Genomic DNA, 16,953 nt, shown 5'->3' with positions numbered 1-16,953 from the left:
CACAGTTCAATTTGATTCTCCCCAAATTTTCAACTCTAGTGCAGATAATTTTCCAGAAGAATAAAATTGTGATGTAACAAATAAAAGCCAGACAGGGCGGCAGCCCCATTAAACATAGACTCATACATCTACACTCAGTTAATGGTATCTACAAATTAAAAATGGTGCCTCGTTTGAAAGATCATAACTGGAATACTTTGGCCAGAGAGAAGGAAAATGAATTGACCAACGTCACCCTGGAGGCCAGTAAGCAATGAGAAGGTAATTATGAGCTGAAGACTGTATTTCATATTGGGGATTCTCTGGCTCCGAAAATCTTTCTAAGAGACTAAGATGCTTTACATTTTTCTTCTATTTTGCCCTTTTACCCCTCTATGTAATGTTCAGTTTGTTGTATTCAAAGCTTAAAATGAATTTTTGTGCCTCACCATCCTCCACCTGACCCTTGCAGAGCTTTTAAGGCATCTCAGCTATTGCCCATTTGCTTTCTGGTGCTCTGAAAACAAAAGGTCTAGTCAGATGCTGAGTAGCAGGTATATTGTTGCACAGGTAGTTAATGAAAGAGATATTTGATTACAAAGGGATAAGTAACCTCTTTGTAGCCTGCAATTAACATTTAACTTGATATGGCCAATAAGCCAACTGAAAGGAGCGTCAACTGTACAAAAAAGAAACTTTCTCTCTCATCATTATTAGACTCATCGCACACATACACTAGCAGACATTATTCTATTGTGCTTGGTGATTTGGTTTGCACATTGCAACAAAGCTCAGCTTTTACTATAATAACCATGACATCAATTGGACAGTTCTTCACCTATTACTTGAAACAATGTTATGAATTACTCAGGTTTCCAAAGTCATGGGAATGTTACGCAGCTGAGTAGTTTTAGAGTACCGCCCTGATCCCACAATTTACTCCAATTAAACAATGACTCATGGCGACACTTTCAATGGGTTGTCTTGGTAAGATTTATTCAAAGGAAGTTTGCCATTGCCTTCTTCTAGGGTGGGGAGAGGATGTTTTGTCCATGGTTATCCAGTGGATTTCCATGGGTTAGCAGAGACTTGAACCTTTATTTCTTAGTTTCATAGCCTGACACTAAAACCACTACAGCACACTGGCCCCCTCAGGGTTCGGGGGCTTAAGAACACATGTGGAGTCTCTTCACTTCTTATAGTGATCTCTTTGCATGAGTCCCTTTTTATCTGTGTGAGTACTGAGTTTTCCTTTGAACTGGTTCTTAAAAGGAGACTGTAATCCACCTCTTAGAGTATCTATTATGATCTACATCAAAAACATCTGAAAGCATGCATCCTTGTATCCATTAATTCATAGGCAACATTGTCATAGCTCAATATTCAGTTGTATCATTTCATAACTCCTCTTGTCCACCACTTGGACAAATGTGGAGTTTGTTTCCAAAAGATACCAAAACAAATTTTCCTTACAAAATGAGTTGTAGGTAGCAGCACATTGTTGGATATGAGTAGAATATGATGTACAGATCAAAACTATCCAGATGTATCAAATCACTTTGGATTGGAAAACTGTATTTATAACAAAATAATGCATATTCTCAACACATTTTTTGATTCCTGTAAAATTCTAATAATGTTTCTGTGTCTGTTTACTTGGAAGTGAGGCATTGCAATTAAGAGAACTCATCCAAAGCTCATTGTGTAGATTAAGGAATGTGTGGGTTAGAACCAATTTGAGTATAGGCTTTTGCTAAGGTAATCTGGTCTTTTAAAACCCTCCTGAAGAAACAGCAACATGAATGTGTGAAGGTTGGATGCAGTGCCACCATCCTGACTACTCTGCAAATATATCCACTTGGAATGAATATTTCCACAGGACTGTAGCTATTCGGTCACTTGCAAAGACAATGCTATCACATCTGGCATTGCTTGCTCTTATACAATTTTTAAAACTCCATCCAAGATATTAGCGATGACATTTGTTTTTGTTTTTTTAACTTACAAAGCATGTGAATGCATACTCTAAAGGGCAGGGCTATGTGTCAGACAAAATTGCATGGTTTTGACCATGTATGTTCAAAGCTGATACTTCAGTACCTCCTTTAAGACCCCAGCTTGGACTTCAGATTCCTAAAATAATAGTGTAAAAAAACCTGAATATTTTCTACACTAGAGCATATTCTTGCTAGCTGACCCTCTACAGTAAGTAAGATGAAGGAGCTGCTTCTGCCATGCTGGGCAAGTGTCAAGGGAGGAAGTACCATGAGGACAGAAGTGACACTGTGCAAGCAGTTGAGCTGAGCATTGGAGCCCGAGAAAGAGCAACACTGGAGGTGGACAAGGAATCTACAGCAGTCTGGTTGGCATTTCTTTATCATCTAGGTGGAGAGGTGTGGCTGTCAATCAAATTTTGGAAGTAAGGTGAACTTGAGTATTATGTCTTGTTATGGCCGTCAGGGCATGTGTTGATCTGAGCATGACCCTACCCTACATCTTCTTTCAGTGATTTCCACACTTATGTGCTGTTCCTCCATCTGGATGAAAATGGTTTTATGGGCTTGGTTAAAGACACATCATTTGAGTAGATTTGTTTCAATTTGTGCTGTGATAACTCTGATTTGGGTAGAGATGTTGGAGTAGCAATGGAGAGAAGACCATTAACCTGGAGTTTATCAGCAAGTTTGGCACTGAGTTAACGGATATGACATGTAGATGGGGTGTATCTTTATCAACCAGGTATTTCATATGGCAGACTACAATTACATATATCAGCAGAGGGATGTGATCTGTTCCTGAAGAGTCTTCAGCAAAGCATGTATTATTTCTTTAGTAAATGGGTGAAGTGGGGCTGCTTATTTCTGTCTTGCTTCTCCAGTAGGGTGTGGGCACTAACATTTGGAACTCTCAGATGAACTAGCTGATAAAGCAGTACAGTCTTTTGCCTCTCATTGCTGACAAACTCAAGGGGAGAGATAAGGTAATTCCTTGTCCCTAGTGATAAGAGTGATTGCTAGAGCCACCTATGGAATTTGCTGGAATTCTATTCACCTTCAAGTGAATTCTGGAGTTTGCTTACCCAATAATTTCCCTATGTTGAAGATTCCACATGTTAATAAAGTTGTTTAAATTAGCCTTTGTGTCAGCATAGTCATTCAGGCGAGAAGATAAAATATCAGCTGCTTGGAGCAATCCATGCATTAAGGCAGTGGTTCTCAAACTAGGGTCCCCAATAGGGTTGTCCAAATATTCGTTATGTTTCTCGTTTCGTAATTATTTCGGATTGTTCTCGTTTTTTGAAACGAGTATTGAAACGTTTTCCCTGGGCGCAACTGGCAATGTAATTCGAACCATCATTGGCCCATTCTCTAATTGTTTCTTAAAATTTTCGTTAATTTTTTTCCTTCCAATTTTTTTTTAAAATATTTTTTAAAAATTATTATTTTTTTATTTTTTTGTTTCTGCAACCTAACATGAATGGGAGCCTAGCGCAGCCTAACATGGCCGCTCCCTGGCCAATCAGAGTCTTCCACGATGGCTGCCAAAGGTGGGGGCTAGCGTCCTCCGTGTCCACGTGGAGGATCTCTATGAAAATCCCCAACCGCAGCCGACCCAAGCCATTCTGGGTTGGGATACTGAGGAGAGAGGGTGTTTGGCGCGTGCTGGGAAGCTGCTGCTTGCTTGCTTGGGGGAGAGAGGGCTAACTGGGGGTAGAGTGTTTCTGTTGTTGCTGGTTCGATATTGTGTTTTTTTTGGGGGGGGGAAATTGGCTGGGGGCTTGGGGCAGAGTCCTTGCTGTGGCTGGCTTTAGGGAACTTTTTTTTTTCCAAAGGACGTCTGCGTTCCTGCAAGTGCATTGCTTCCCTCCCGCTCCGTTTGTAATCCCAAGCCCCCGGGCTGAGTGTTATTGCAGCAATCACAAAGACACACATGGTTTTCAAACCTAAAGGGTACATTGGAAGAAATAGTTTCCAAAGGACGTGGGGCACCCGCCAAGGCATTGCTTCCCTCACGCTCCATTTCTATTCCCAAGCCTTGGGCTGAGTTTTATTTCTGCAATCACAAAGTCAGACATTGATTTGATTCAATAGAGGGTCCACAGCAATTTATAGTTTCCAAAGGACGTTGCCAATCCTGTCAAGGCATTGCTTGGCGTGTGCTGCATTTCTAATCCAAAGTCTACACAAGTAGAAGAGGGACTTTTACAGTGATAAGAACCCAATTGAACAGGAAATAAGACTTTCAAACCAGGAACAGGTTTCTTCAAATATTGAAAAATAGTGTATTATAAAAAGTTATAAAAATTCGCCAAAAATCATAGGAGACAGGAAACATTCTGCAATTTGTTGAGCAAAGAGTGTGGAATGTGTTCTCCCACTGTACCAAATTTGATGCGAATAGCTCAAGAAATGAGGGTGGGAGACCCCCAGAAATGTCCCCCCGGTTTCCTGTTTTTTGGCGATTGCGCATGCGCGTCCACCATTTTAGAAACATTTTAGAAACATTACGATTTTTCGGAAATATCCGAAAATTTTGGGTGAAACATTTAGAAATAATTTCTACATCGAAGAGCCGGCACCCCCTACTTTAGAAACGAGAATTGAAACATTTTTTCCATCGATCGGACAAGCCTAGTCCCCAAATGTTTTTGGCCTTCTACTCCCAGAAATCCGAACAGCTGGTGAAATGGCTGGGATTTCTGGGAGTTGTAGCCCAAAAACATCTGGGAATCCCAGGTTGAGAACCACTGCATTAAGGAGTTTCACTCCTAACCATTGTTTTACTCCTCATCTCTCTCCTTTCCCCTAAACCCGACTGGACTGAATTATCTCTGAACTTTCCTATTCCACCAAATGAAAATACTCAGCTGGAACCTTTCAGCTCAGCACAAAAATGCAGTTCCAAGGCTTAAAAATGGCATTTCAACTGTTATTGAGCATCATCATCACTATCACCATATCCTTAACCTTAACACTCACTCGCACTACAAAATGTATAGCATTCTAAGTGCCATGGCTCTTTCCTATGGATTGTATAGTTTTGTGAGGCATTCTAAATTCTCTTCCAGATTGCCCTGGTGCATCACTAGACGGCAGTTCACAGATCTAGCATTGGTAATGTTTTCATTGTCACTATTTTTTAATCTCAAAAGAACAATGTTAAGCACTTTCATTGATGCAAATATTTAGTAACACAGATCAACTCCATTCCCTTTATGCTTGCTCATTTCTAAGGCACTGGGTTCCCTCCCAGGCTTTTTGCAATTTGGCAATGACTCTCCATGCTAGCAGTTCATTCTGGCAGAAGGTTTATCCCCTGCTCTCTGATTTTCAAATGTGGAAAGAGATGCTGGCATGCAGTATCAGTTGTGCAAGTTCCCATACTCTTCTCCATCGCTTGTGACCCATGTCTGTGGCATGGCATAGCAGATAACATTTTCCAAAACAAGTGATACTGTGGAGTTGTGATGCTTGCTCCACAGAGTTTTGAGCTATATATAGCTTTCTGAAATGAGAGACATCCATCATATTGTAGTAAGCTATGGCATTCTGAAATAAGAGAAAATCCCCATTAAAATGAGGGATTTTCCTAAAATAAACCAATTTGAAACAACTGTATGATATGCAACTACACAGCTGGGTGAATGAATTAAATTCACTGTATTGGGGAGGAGCAAAGAAAATGCTAAATCAGCTCATTTGAATTGCAATCAGATAAAAGTAATCTGTACATGCCAATTGCCATTTGGTTTTCTTCTTTCCAGCCTGTCTCCCAGTAATATCACCTCAGGCTTAAAGAAAAATGCATTATTTACTTGGGATTATCAATCTTTTAAATTGCAGAGTTGCAAATTCAGTCTTGTGGCATTATGCTGAAAACTGCCAGCTGCCCTTAATATAATGAATCTCCCCAGTCTCTGAAACAGGGGTGGGAAGCCTCATGCCTTGAGGCTGAACATACCCATCTGAGTTTCCCATTCCATCCCAGTCCCTTCCCGGTTTCTCAGACAACCCTGTCTCCTTTCCCATGAAGCCATCATTTTGTGAATCCCTAGTTTTCCTACCATTTTTCTATCACTGAAATACCTCTCCTTAGTTTTACTTGCTGGCAGATTTGCCCCTCCCTGATATCCAGAGGAAAGCAGGAACTAAGCCCGTATAACACCAATTCCCAATTTCAGGAATGGCAAGTGGAGAACAAGAAGCACAACTGGAGCAGGCAGTGGTTGATGAGCCTGCTGGCATTTAAAGATCTTCAGAGAATGGCTCAGCTTTGAAAACCACTGCTATCATGGACATGTTTACTATGAAAACATGCAAGATCTTTGATGACTTTCCAGGCTGTGGCTCTGATTCCAATATGAGGCTATTTTAATCCACATTCTCTTCTCTTTTTCTGCTAGCAGGCAAAAACCTTTTTATTTAGAGCAGCATTTGGGCACTAAATAGTTGTTGCAGAAATTTCATTGATATGTTTTAAATGTTTTTGCTTGTCTGAAATTGATTTAGTTTTTCAACATAATAAATTCTTATTTAACTATTTTAAAAATAATTTTAAACTGTACATTAGCTGACTCCCACCAGCAGGTTAACTATTTAAATGGATGAATATAACCATGAAAAAGCGTAGATCAAGATAGCATCCATAACACAAATGTTTATTTCTTAGTTGATAGTAGTGATGTGTGCAGTATTTGTTTCATATGTTTTATTTGTCTATTTGTTTAGTATTGTCCATCTGGATGTACTAAACGATAAATGCCATTTTCGAGTGAAACAAAAGGCGACACAAAAGAGAAAGCTGCACGGTCACCGTGCTTGCTTTCATTTTCCTTTCATTTTGGGATGTGTAACAATAAGCAGGTACTGACAGACGGCTGCTTTCCCATTACAGCTGATGTGTACCATGTCAGGAAATGGTTAATTGAGACTTAATCACCTCTCTGTCTCAATTCCTCCCCTCCTCTGACATTCTGATCAGCCGTTCAGACACACAGAACAACATCCAGACTTCCCAGATATCAGGTCAGATATTCAGTTCTATACATAATATTTACACAATCTACCAGACCCTAACATTTGTGCATCTGACCTTCTTCAGAACACCGCATGGGAAGCACACTGTCACCTCCTGCATTCCATTGCATGACTAATGTCCTTTAACTGCTTCACTCTAGCCATAAATCTCTACTCTATGCATTTAACTCTTGCATTACTGGATTACATGCTGCATTACAGACACACACACTCTAGCAGTTAGCTTCAAACTGTAAGTACTAATTTCAAACTACATGAAAACATTACATTAACATACCAATGGGTATTAATAATAATATTAATATTAATAACAATAGTTACTCTGGGGCCCTAAGCTGGGTCTGAGAGAGGTCTACTTCCCCATGACAGCTGATGTGTGCCAATTGGTGTTAATAATAATAATAATAATAATAATAATAATAATAATAATAATAATAACAACAACAACAACAACAACAACAACAACAACAACAACAACAATAGTACTCTGGGGAAGATCCAAACATTTCAAAAGTTGGTGGGATAAAAGGGGTCGAAATGCCCTCTGTGTGGGGTGAGCCTCGGAAGCCCTCCCATTGCCGACAGTGGTTGAAAATTTTTCATTTTTTCATAAGTGAGATGAAAATTCTATTCATATAGGTGCCCCATTTTCAGAAATGGGAACAAATACAAAACGGATACAAAACAAATGAAACTAAACAAAACAAACAGCGATTCCATACAAATGCACACCACTAGTTGATAGGTCGTAAGTGTTAAAGTGGGAATGATTGTATATAGAGTTGTTTAAATGTAATTGAGTCATGGTTGTGCAATGTGTGCTGGATATTGCATCATACACTGTGTGCTGCCTACTATGCCAGTGTGTAAAGGGTTAAACTTGGATTGCATCAGACAGCAGTGGCTGATATAAATTGCACTCTGCTTCCTATCTTTAACTCTCTCTGTCCCTTCCCGTGTGTGCCTGCGTGAGAGCTGTGTATCGTCTTGTGAGATTTCCGTTCGTAAGTAAACTTTTGATAGATAACTGAAGACTGCAGCGTCGTTATTTATCTAGAGCTTCCTCGTCAGCGACTTCTGCTGTGCGTGTGTGCCTAGCAAACCGCTCTACAGTAAGACTCTTGTGGCTGAACACCATTATGGATGGTGAGCACTATGCAAAATGAAAGGCCTGGTCCCAATGAAATTGCACCTCATATGCTTTCTAAATGATACCTGAAATATAATTGGAAGGCCAAGGTCAAACAAGGTATTAGAATTATCATGTCCATTCCACAGTTTTCAAGGCATTTACCTGGAATTGGTTAGAATTCTTTATGTTTATGCTGGAAATTGTTTGGCTCTTCAGATGTCTTGGCCTGAAACCCCCATCATGTAGTTTGTGCAGCAAATATTGAGAGAGAGTGGAAGCTGTAGTCTAAAACATATGATAATTTTTTATTCTTCTGCTTTTTGAACTGCACATAATCTTGATATATTATATTTATTCTTCAATAAAACAGCTGCTTTTTTGCATTCCAGTAACTTGTGTTCGCTTCCATTCAATTACTGCTGCATGAACACATGGAAATGTATTGAATGGAGACAAACTGCACTGAAGCAGAAGGGACAGTCCCTAATACAATGCTCATCCCATTGTTGGTCTGCCTCCTCCTCACAATTAACCCATCCTCTGCTATTGATAGGAAATACCATCAATAGCTGTCAATCCCACAACATTCCCATCACTTTTCTGGTGTAATTGAGCCTTTCCACTTTTGTGTTGGCATGCTGGCACTGAAGTGATTTCGAGGGGGGGGGGGATTCTTCTTTTCCCACTGACCCCACTTGCTTTTCCTGAGCAGTTTTCTTTTTCATTTTTACTAGTATTTGATCTTTTCAAAATCACCATAGTTGGAATTGAAAGGTGCTTTAAAATAATTTAAACATTATGGAGCAGTGAGAGTGCAGGAGGATGGGATAATGTGGGTATCCAGAAATGCAAGTGCAGGACCATGAATCAGAGAATTGGCACAGTTGTGTGTCAGGCTTACTTCAAAGGACCAGTCTGAACGCAGATCAAAGACAGCTGCTCTCAAACACAATCTTTATTGAAGAATACATGACTTTGGAAAAGTCGAGAATGACCTAATGTTTACATACATCTAATTTTATCACTTCTGATGCAACGTAATATCACACGCAAATATCATCATCAAACCCCACCTTCTGGATCACATTTCCACCAAGGTTTCTATCCCCCCCACACTACAGCAATTATAATTGTTTATACTTTCACCCCTGAGTTCCCAGGCTCATTTTATCTTCTCCCGCCAGGTGCTCGCATGTTTATGTTATGAAGTCAGATTCAGGGCTTGGAAATTCAGCCCTGGGATCTGGCTGCATGACATGGCGCCCCCATTTTCTTCGTCCTCCTCTTCGGTTCTTCTTTCACCATAGTCCTGAAACAAATCAAACAATAACTCTATGGGTCCATTTTGTCTAAAGTCCCCATATATTTTTTCAGCAAGCTGCGATGGAAGACTGGGTGTATTTTCCCTAAACTTTTTGGCAATGCCAATTGGAAAGTCACTTCATTGATAACCCCCTGTATTCTGAATGGTCCAATATATTTGGGGCCCAGTTTTCTTGAAGGTAACCCCAATTTGATGTTTTGGGTACTTAACCACACTAGATCTCCTTTATCTAATTTATCGCCTTCCACCCTCTTTCTGTCTGCGAACGTTTTATACTTTTTGTGTGCTTCTTTTAACGATGCAGTCACTTGATTCCAACATTCCATCATTTGCGTTTTCCATTTCCCTGCCTCTGTTCCTTCATTTTCTGTCCACCTCGGCAATTGGGGTAAAGGTTGTATTTCATACCCGTAAACTACTTCAAAGGGGGTTTTGTTTGTTGCTGAATGTATAGTTGAATTAAAGGCTAGTTCCGCAAACGCCAACCACCTAGACCAGTCATTTTGTCTCATGTTAGAGTACATTCGAAGGAACTGCCCAAGCGTTTGCTGAGTACGTTCTACCGCCCCGTTTGTCATGGGGTGAAAAGCAGAACTTAAACTCCTTTCTGCTCCTAGCATTTCCAAGAATTTTTCCCAAAATTTTGCTGTGAATTGTACTCCTCTGTCACTGACTACTCTACTTGGACATCCATGTAATTTGTAAATATGGTTTATGTACAATTCAGCTAGTTTCTCAGCCGATGGTAGCTTCGTCAGTGCTATAAAGTGGGCCTGTTTAGAAAACAGGTCTAATACTGTCCAAATATAACGATGTCCTTTGCTGACTGGCAGTTCTCCCACAAAGTCCATAGCTACACATTCCCAAGGCCTGGTAGGTTCCGCTACTGTCTGTAACAATCCCATAGGCTTCCCTCCTCCCGATTTATTTCTGGCACAATCATCACATTGGACAACATGATTCTTTATGTCCTTCCTCATTCCTGGCCACCAACAATGTTTTGCTATTGCCTTTGTTGTTTTGGTAATTCCTGTATGACCAGCGCTCTGGTTGTTGTGAAAACGATGCAGAATCTTAATCCTTAATATTGCTGGGATATACAGTTTCTTGTTTACAAACCAAAATCCCCCCTTCTGGTCCCCCTTTTCTGCGTTGGACGCGATCCATTGATCTCCTTTATAAGACTGTTTTAGTTCATTTCCCCAGTTATCTTCCCCGCCGAGTTCGACAAAAGCCGTGTCCTCCTTTTGGGTTTGTGCTCTTGTCCTGACAGCTAAGCCCCATTGTTTGTCAGAGAATATTGTCCCCTCCTTTGCTGTGGTTAGGCCTTCGTGTTGAGGCATGCGTGAAAGAGCATCTGCCAAGACATTCTGTTTCCCTTGAAAAAACTTTAATTGGAAATCGAATCTGCTGAAGTATTGCGCCCATCTGATTTGTTTGGGGGACAATTTTCTAGGAGACTTTAAATACTGGAGATTCTTATGGTCAGACCAAATTTCGAATGGGATTCCGCTTCCTTCGAGGAAGTGTCGCCAGCATTCTAAGGCTTTTAATATGGCTAATGCCTCTTTTTCCCATATTGGCCAACTTTTTTCAGTTTCGCTGAACTTCCGTGACAAATATCCACAGGGTTTTAAGTTCCCATTTTGATCCTTTTGCAATAGCACTGCCCCGTATGCACAGTCTGAGGCATCGCAATGGATTATGAAAGGGCTCCTGATATCAGGGTGTTTTAAGATGGGTCCTTCAGTGAAGCATTCTTTTAAGGTCTCGAATGCCTTTTGGCATTCTGGCGTCCAACTCAGTTTGGCGCCGGGAGCTTTCACTTTTGCTGTCTCCCCTTTCCCTTTTGTTTTTAAAAGTTCTGTAAGGGGTGCGGTTATTTGTGCAAAGCCTTTTATGAAGGGTCTGTAAAAATTTGCAAACCCCAGAAATGATTGTAATTGCCTCCTTGTTTGAGGCACTCCCCATTCTTTCACATCTGCTACTTTAGCTGGATCCATAGCTAACCCTTCTGGAGACATCCGATATCCCAGAAAGTCAATTTGAGTTTTATTAAATTCACATTTGGACAGTTTTGCGTACAGCTTTGCTTCTCTTAGTCTCTGCAAAACTTCCCGGACCAATTTTACGTGCTTTTCCTTATCTTCAGAAATGATCAAGATATCATCAAGGAATATGAACACCCCTCTGTACAATAACGGGTGTAGTATTTCATTTATAAGCTGCATAAAGCAGCCGCTTCCATTTTTTAACCCGAAAGGCAAAATTTCGTATTCAAAATGGCCGAATGCGCAGGAAAATGCGGTTTTCCAAGTATCCTCCGGTTTGATCCTTAATTTATGATACGCTTCAATTAAATCCAGTTTAGTAAATATGCTCCCTTTCTTCAATACGGTAATTAAATCCTTTACTAAGGGCATAGGGTATTTATTGTCCTTGGTAATTGCGTTTAAATTTCGATAATCAATGCACAATCTTAGGGAATTGTCTTTCTTTCTCCTAAATAACACTGGAGCCCCGAGAGGAGAATTAGATGGCTTAATGAAGCCTCGAGCCAGGTTTTTATCAATGTATTTTCTCAATTCCTCCTTCTCTTGCACAGACATGGGATACACTTTTGGTTTTGGTAAGTCTGCTCCTGGGGTTATTTCAATCCCTACTTCTATATTTCTTTTGGGAGGCAATTTACTGGCCTCTTTCTGATTGAAAACATCCGCAAAGTCTCTGTATTCAGGTGGCAATAGCTGTGGGTCTATTTCCCCTGCTTCGTCTTCCTCGTCCTCCTCTTCTGCAATTTTGCTTATCTCCCATTGCATCTGCTGTTCTTTAAATGCTAAGCTTTTTCCTCTCCAATCTACTTCAGGATTTGCTTGTTCGAGCCATGGTATCCCCAATATTACATGGTATGTGGCAATAGGGGCTATCACAAAGGATATTCTTCCTCCCCATTTGCCTATTTTGCATGGAACTCCCCGTAATTCCTTTGTAGATACTTCCCCAGCAGCGACTGATCCATCTAGCTGCGAAAATGCAATTGGGGAGTCAAGTGCCATCTGCTGGCATTTCAGCGCTCCTGCTAATTCTGGGGTTATAATGTTCCTAGAACACCCGCAGTCTACAAACGCCTTGCAGGTGGCCCGATTTTCTAGCCCCGAGAGGCAAATTGGTACTACTATCATGCGTTTGTCCCGACTCACCAATCTTTCCGAAGATTCTGGGGCCTGCACCTCCTCCTCCGCACGCCTCCCGGTTGCTGGCTTGGGTTTTGGGGCTTTTGGCGGCTCCCCCTTCCGGGCCCAGCATTCCGCTGCTCGGTGGCCCGTCTTCCCACATACAAAGCATCCCGGTTTAGGTTTGTTGTCATCTCCTCTGGAGGGAATCCCCGGCCTCCCTCCGGGTCTTTCTTGCTTCCTCGTTTCTCCTCGACCTCTCGCCACCGGTCTTTGCTGGCCGCTGCTGCTCCTGAAGCGCTTTACTTGGGCCAGGGTAGATTCGACGCGCCCCGCTAGTTGAATCCATCCCTGGAGCGTCTCGGGGTCGTCTCTGTGTGCTGCCCAGCTGAAAATCTCGGGGCGTAGTCCCTCTTTAAATAGCTCCACTTTGGTTACTTCAGACCACTCCGGTACCCTTTCCGCGAGGTGGAGGAATTCCTCTGCGTACTCGGGCACCGTTTTGTCCCTCTGTTTTATTCCTTTCAGCTGGTCTCGAGCCCTCAATTGCTCTAGCCGGTCCCTGAACCGGTTCTCCAGTGCGGCGAGGAAGCGGGGCACTGACCTCAGGCATGGGTCGCGTCTGGCATGCAATTGCACATACCAGCTGGCCGCTCCTCGCTTTAGTGTGTTGCCGATGGCTCGAACCCTGCTTGCTTCGGAGGGAAATGTGTGTGCGTTGTCTTCCATGTATCCTCTAATGCTAATTAGAAAAAAGTTCAGTTCATCTGATTCCCCTCCGTATTCCAGCTTGAGATCTTCCCTTCTAGGCATCCATTCTGCAGCCCTTTGATGTTGTCTGGGCGGCATGGGGAAGGGTTGCATCAGGTTTCCTCGGGCGGCTCCTTGGAACACGCCGCGCCCCACTCCGGTGGTCATTCTGCGCGGCTCCTGGAAGTCTGCCGCCGCTGTCGGCTCTTCCGCCCATCCGCATACTGGCCTAGCTGTAGCCCCCTCATCTCGCCTTTCCTCGTCGTACGGCACATCCTCCTCCTCTTCCTGGACCCCCCGCTCCTCTCCGCCTTCGTCTGCGAATCCACTGGACCCGATCCCTGGCCCCAGTGGCCTTTCCACCCCGACGCCCATTCGGGGGGTTGGGAGCTCTGTTGGAGACGGCGGCCTCAGGGTCCCCAGGGCTCGCTGACGCTCCACTTCTCGCGCCATGCTGTCCCGGAACTGCAGCTCCTGCCAGTATTCCTCATCTCCCTCGTCCCTTGCCGCCACGGGGCTCTGCGTTGACGCCCGCTGGCCCCTCTGGCTCCAATCTCCTTCTTTGCTTGGTTCTCTCTCGGCGCCATATCGGCTGGCCTCCTTCTGGAGATTCTCTTCCAATAATGGCACCAATCTCCCCACGGTTTCCGACAGCCTGGATAAATTAGTTTCCAGGATGGATAACCGCAGGGCCACGGTCTCCGGCATACTTCCTCCAGATCCCCAACTGGTTTCTGCAGCCGCAGAGACGCCTCTTCCGAGCCTGGGAATTCTCTGGGTCACGCCGTTCGGCTTGGGGTACCCCGTAGAGGAAGCTATGGCTTGCAGCGTCTCTTCTCTCTTCGGCCGGGCCCCTTGCAAAGGCCTCTCTGCCTCATTTGGGCTTTGATCTTCTTCCTCGCTCATTATCACTTCACTGCGAATTCCGCAGGAGGGTGAGAAATGGGATTCTCGACTTTAATGTCAGGCTTACTTCAAAGGACCAGTCTGAACGCAGATCAAAGACAGCTGCTCTCAAACACAATCTTTATTGAAGAATACATGACTTTGGAAAAGTCGAGAATGACCTAATGTTTACATACATCTAATTTTATCACTTCTGATGCAACGTAATATCACACGCAAATATCATCATCAAACCCCACCTTCTGGATCACATTTCCACCAAGGTTTCTATCCCCCCCACACTACAGCAATTATAATTGTTTATACTTTCACCCCTGAGTTCCCAGGCTCATTTTATCTTCTCCCGCCAGGTGCTCGCATGTTTATGTTATGAAGTCAGATTCAGGGCTTGGAAATTCAGCCCTGGGATCTGGCTGCATGACAGTTGTGCAAATGGAGACACATGCAGTAAAGAGGATACTAATGTGGGTATGTAGCTGCTATTGGTGATTGTATGATTGCTTGACATGGATTTGTTCAGAAGCAAGTTCCATTGAGTTTAATGGAGTTCACTGGTGTTTAGGTATATATTCTATATTCTATATACCTAAGGATGGCAGCCTTAGATTGCTATTTCCAAATTTTAGTCTGCCTTATGGTTTTTTAAAGGACTCAGGCAGTTACATTTTTGTCCTTTTCTTTTATTTGCACATCTAAAGCAGTTTAATCAATTGAATAGCTGTATTCAACTCAGGGTGAGATATTTATTGCTAATTCTTTGTTCCAATTTCTCTCATTACAGCTATATTGACTTTTTGATAAGGTGTTTGGAAGTCCTATAGAACAGAATTACTCATTTATATAAATAGTTATATAAAAGGAGAAGTTCTGAAATGTCTGTTAGTGTAAGCATGTCTTTAAAAAGCAAACCATATGTTAGCTGCTCCAAATATCTTGGTAAGTCAAACAAGGCCATCATGATACATCATTTTTTCAAAACCCTGTTTGGGTTAAAATTGTGCAAATATTCTGTTAGCATGAGCTAAGAATGACGTTATAGAATGAAATATCATTAACTGGGTGGGAAAATCTTATCTCATTCTGAAGGCGCAGGTCCGCAGCTTGGGGGTCCTCCTGGATTCGGGGCTGACGCTTGAGGCCCAGGTGTCGGCCGTGACCGGGAGGGCCTTTGCACAATTAAAACTTGTGCACCAGCTGCGACCATATCTCGAGAAGTCTGATCTGACCATGGTGGTCCACGCCTTAGTTACCTCTAGACTGGATTATTGCAATGCGCTCTACGTGGGGCTGCCTTTGAAGACGGCCCGGAAATTGCAACTAGTTCAGCACTCGGCAGCCAGGCTTCTAACAGGAGCAAACTACAGGGTTTCCACGCCTCTGTTTAAGGAGCTCCATTGGCTGCCGTTTGTTTTCCGGGCCCAATTCAAGGTGCAGGTTATCACCTACAAAGCCCTAAACGGTTTGGGGCCCACCTACCTTAGAGACCGCATCTCCCCCTATGAACCTGCACGATCTCTTCGCTCTTCGGGGGAGGCCCTCCTCTCGCTTCCACCACCTTCGCAGTTGCGGTTGGTGGGGACGAGAGAGAGGGCCTTCTCCGCTGTGGCCCCCCGCCTCTGGAACTCACTCCCGAGGGAGATTAGACAGGCCCCCACCCTCCTTGCCTTTTGAAAAAGCCTTAAAACCTGGCTTTTCCAGAGGGCCTTCGATGACTAATTCTTGGGGGTTGATTTGTCTGCCCTTTTAATTTAATTAGAGAGTGTCCTACCATGATTATTGATACCTTGTCGAGCACTTCTGCTACGAAGCTACCTTCTTCATGTAGCCCTCTATTTCGGCCCAGAACTGTTTTACCTCCTTGTTTTTAACATGTGATGTATGTTTTGATTGTATGATTGTTTTTCATGTTTGATTTTACAATGTGTAATTGTCACTGTTTTTACTATTGCTGTGAGCCGCCCCGAGTCCCCTCGGGGAGATGGGGTGGGATATAAGAATAAATTTATTATTATTATTATTATTATTATTATTATTATTATTATTATTAATAATATATTTGAAAATAATAGATTTTTTAAAATAAAAAAATGAACAGAGATGCTACCGAGTATAATGTGTTTACAATCAATATCCATGGGTAGCTTTTACAACAGATCCTAGGTCTTGGTTCCAGATATGTTTTCGGACTCCCATCATTACCAGAAAGCAAGTTCTATTTTCAAGATGGTTGGGAATTGGAGTCAAACTTCTGGAGACTCATGTTTGTACTTTTTGGTGATAGATTTCTTCACTCAGTTGTAAATACTAGGCTTGAGCAATCCATGAAAAAATTGATTCTAAACTCGTTTCAAAAGTAGGGGGCGCCAGCGTTTCATTTCTGATGTCATTTCCGAATTTTGCCCCCCCAAAAAATTCGAAATTAACGAAAATTCGTTAGTTTCAAAAGTAATTCGTTAATGGCGGACGCGCATGCGCAGTGGCCAAAAAAAAAAAACAGCACGAGGGGAGATTTTACAGGACTCTCCCGCCCTCATTTTTTGAGTGATCTTCTTCAAACTTGGTACAGTGGTAGAACACATTTATCACTGATAGCTCACCAAAATTTGGAACGTTTCCCTTATCCTCTGTTTTTGGCGAATTTTCATAGCTTTT

General features: G+C 42.5%; 1 protein-coding gene across 1 annotated transcript; it reads right to left on the bottom strand.

Annotated features, from left to right (window-relative positions):
* Positions 1 to 9,079: 9,079 nt before the first annotated feature.
* On the bottom strand, positions 9,080 to 14,724 carry LOC134298956 (uncharacterized). Its single transcript, XM_062980614.1, has 2 exons — positions 12,673 to 14,724; positions 9,080 to 9,457 (listed from the first exon to the last, which is right to left on the bottom strand). The coding sequence occupies exons 1-2, from the start codon at positions 14,299 to 14,301 to the stop codon at positions 9,350 to 9,352; spliced, it is 1,737 nt and encodes a 578-aa protein (XP_062836684.1). The 5' UTR covers positions 14,302 to 14,724; the 3' UTR covers positions 9,080 to 9,349.
* Between the last annotated feature and the right edge of the window lie 2,229 nt (positions 14,725 to 16,953).

The sequence above is a fragment of the Anolis carolinensis genome, chromosome 1 (genome assembly GCF_035594765.1).
Source record: "Anolis carolinensis isolate JA03-04 chromosome 1, rAnoCar3.1.pri, whole genome shotgun sequence".
Lineage (NCBI taxonomy): Eukaryota > Metazoa > Chordata > Lepidosauria > Squamata > Dactyloidae > Anolis > Anolis carolinensis.
The sequence above is the reverse complement of the archived record's forward strand: the minus strand, read 5'-3'. Positions and strand labels throughout refer to the sequence as shown.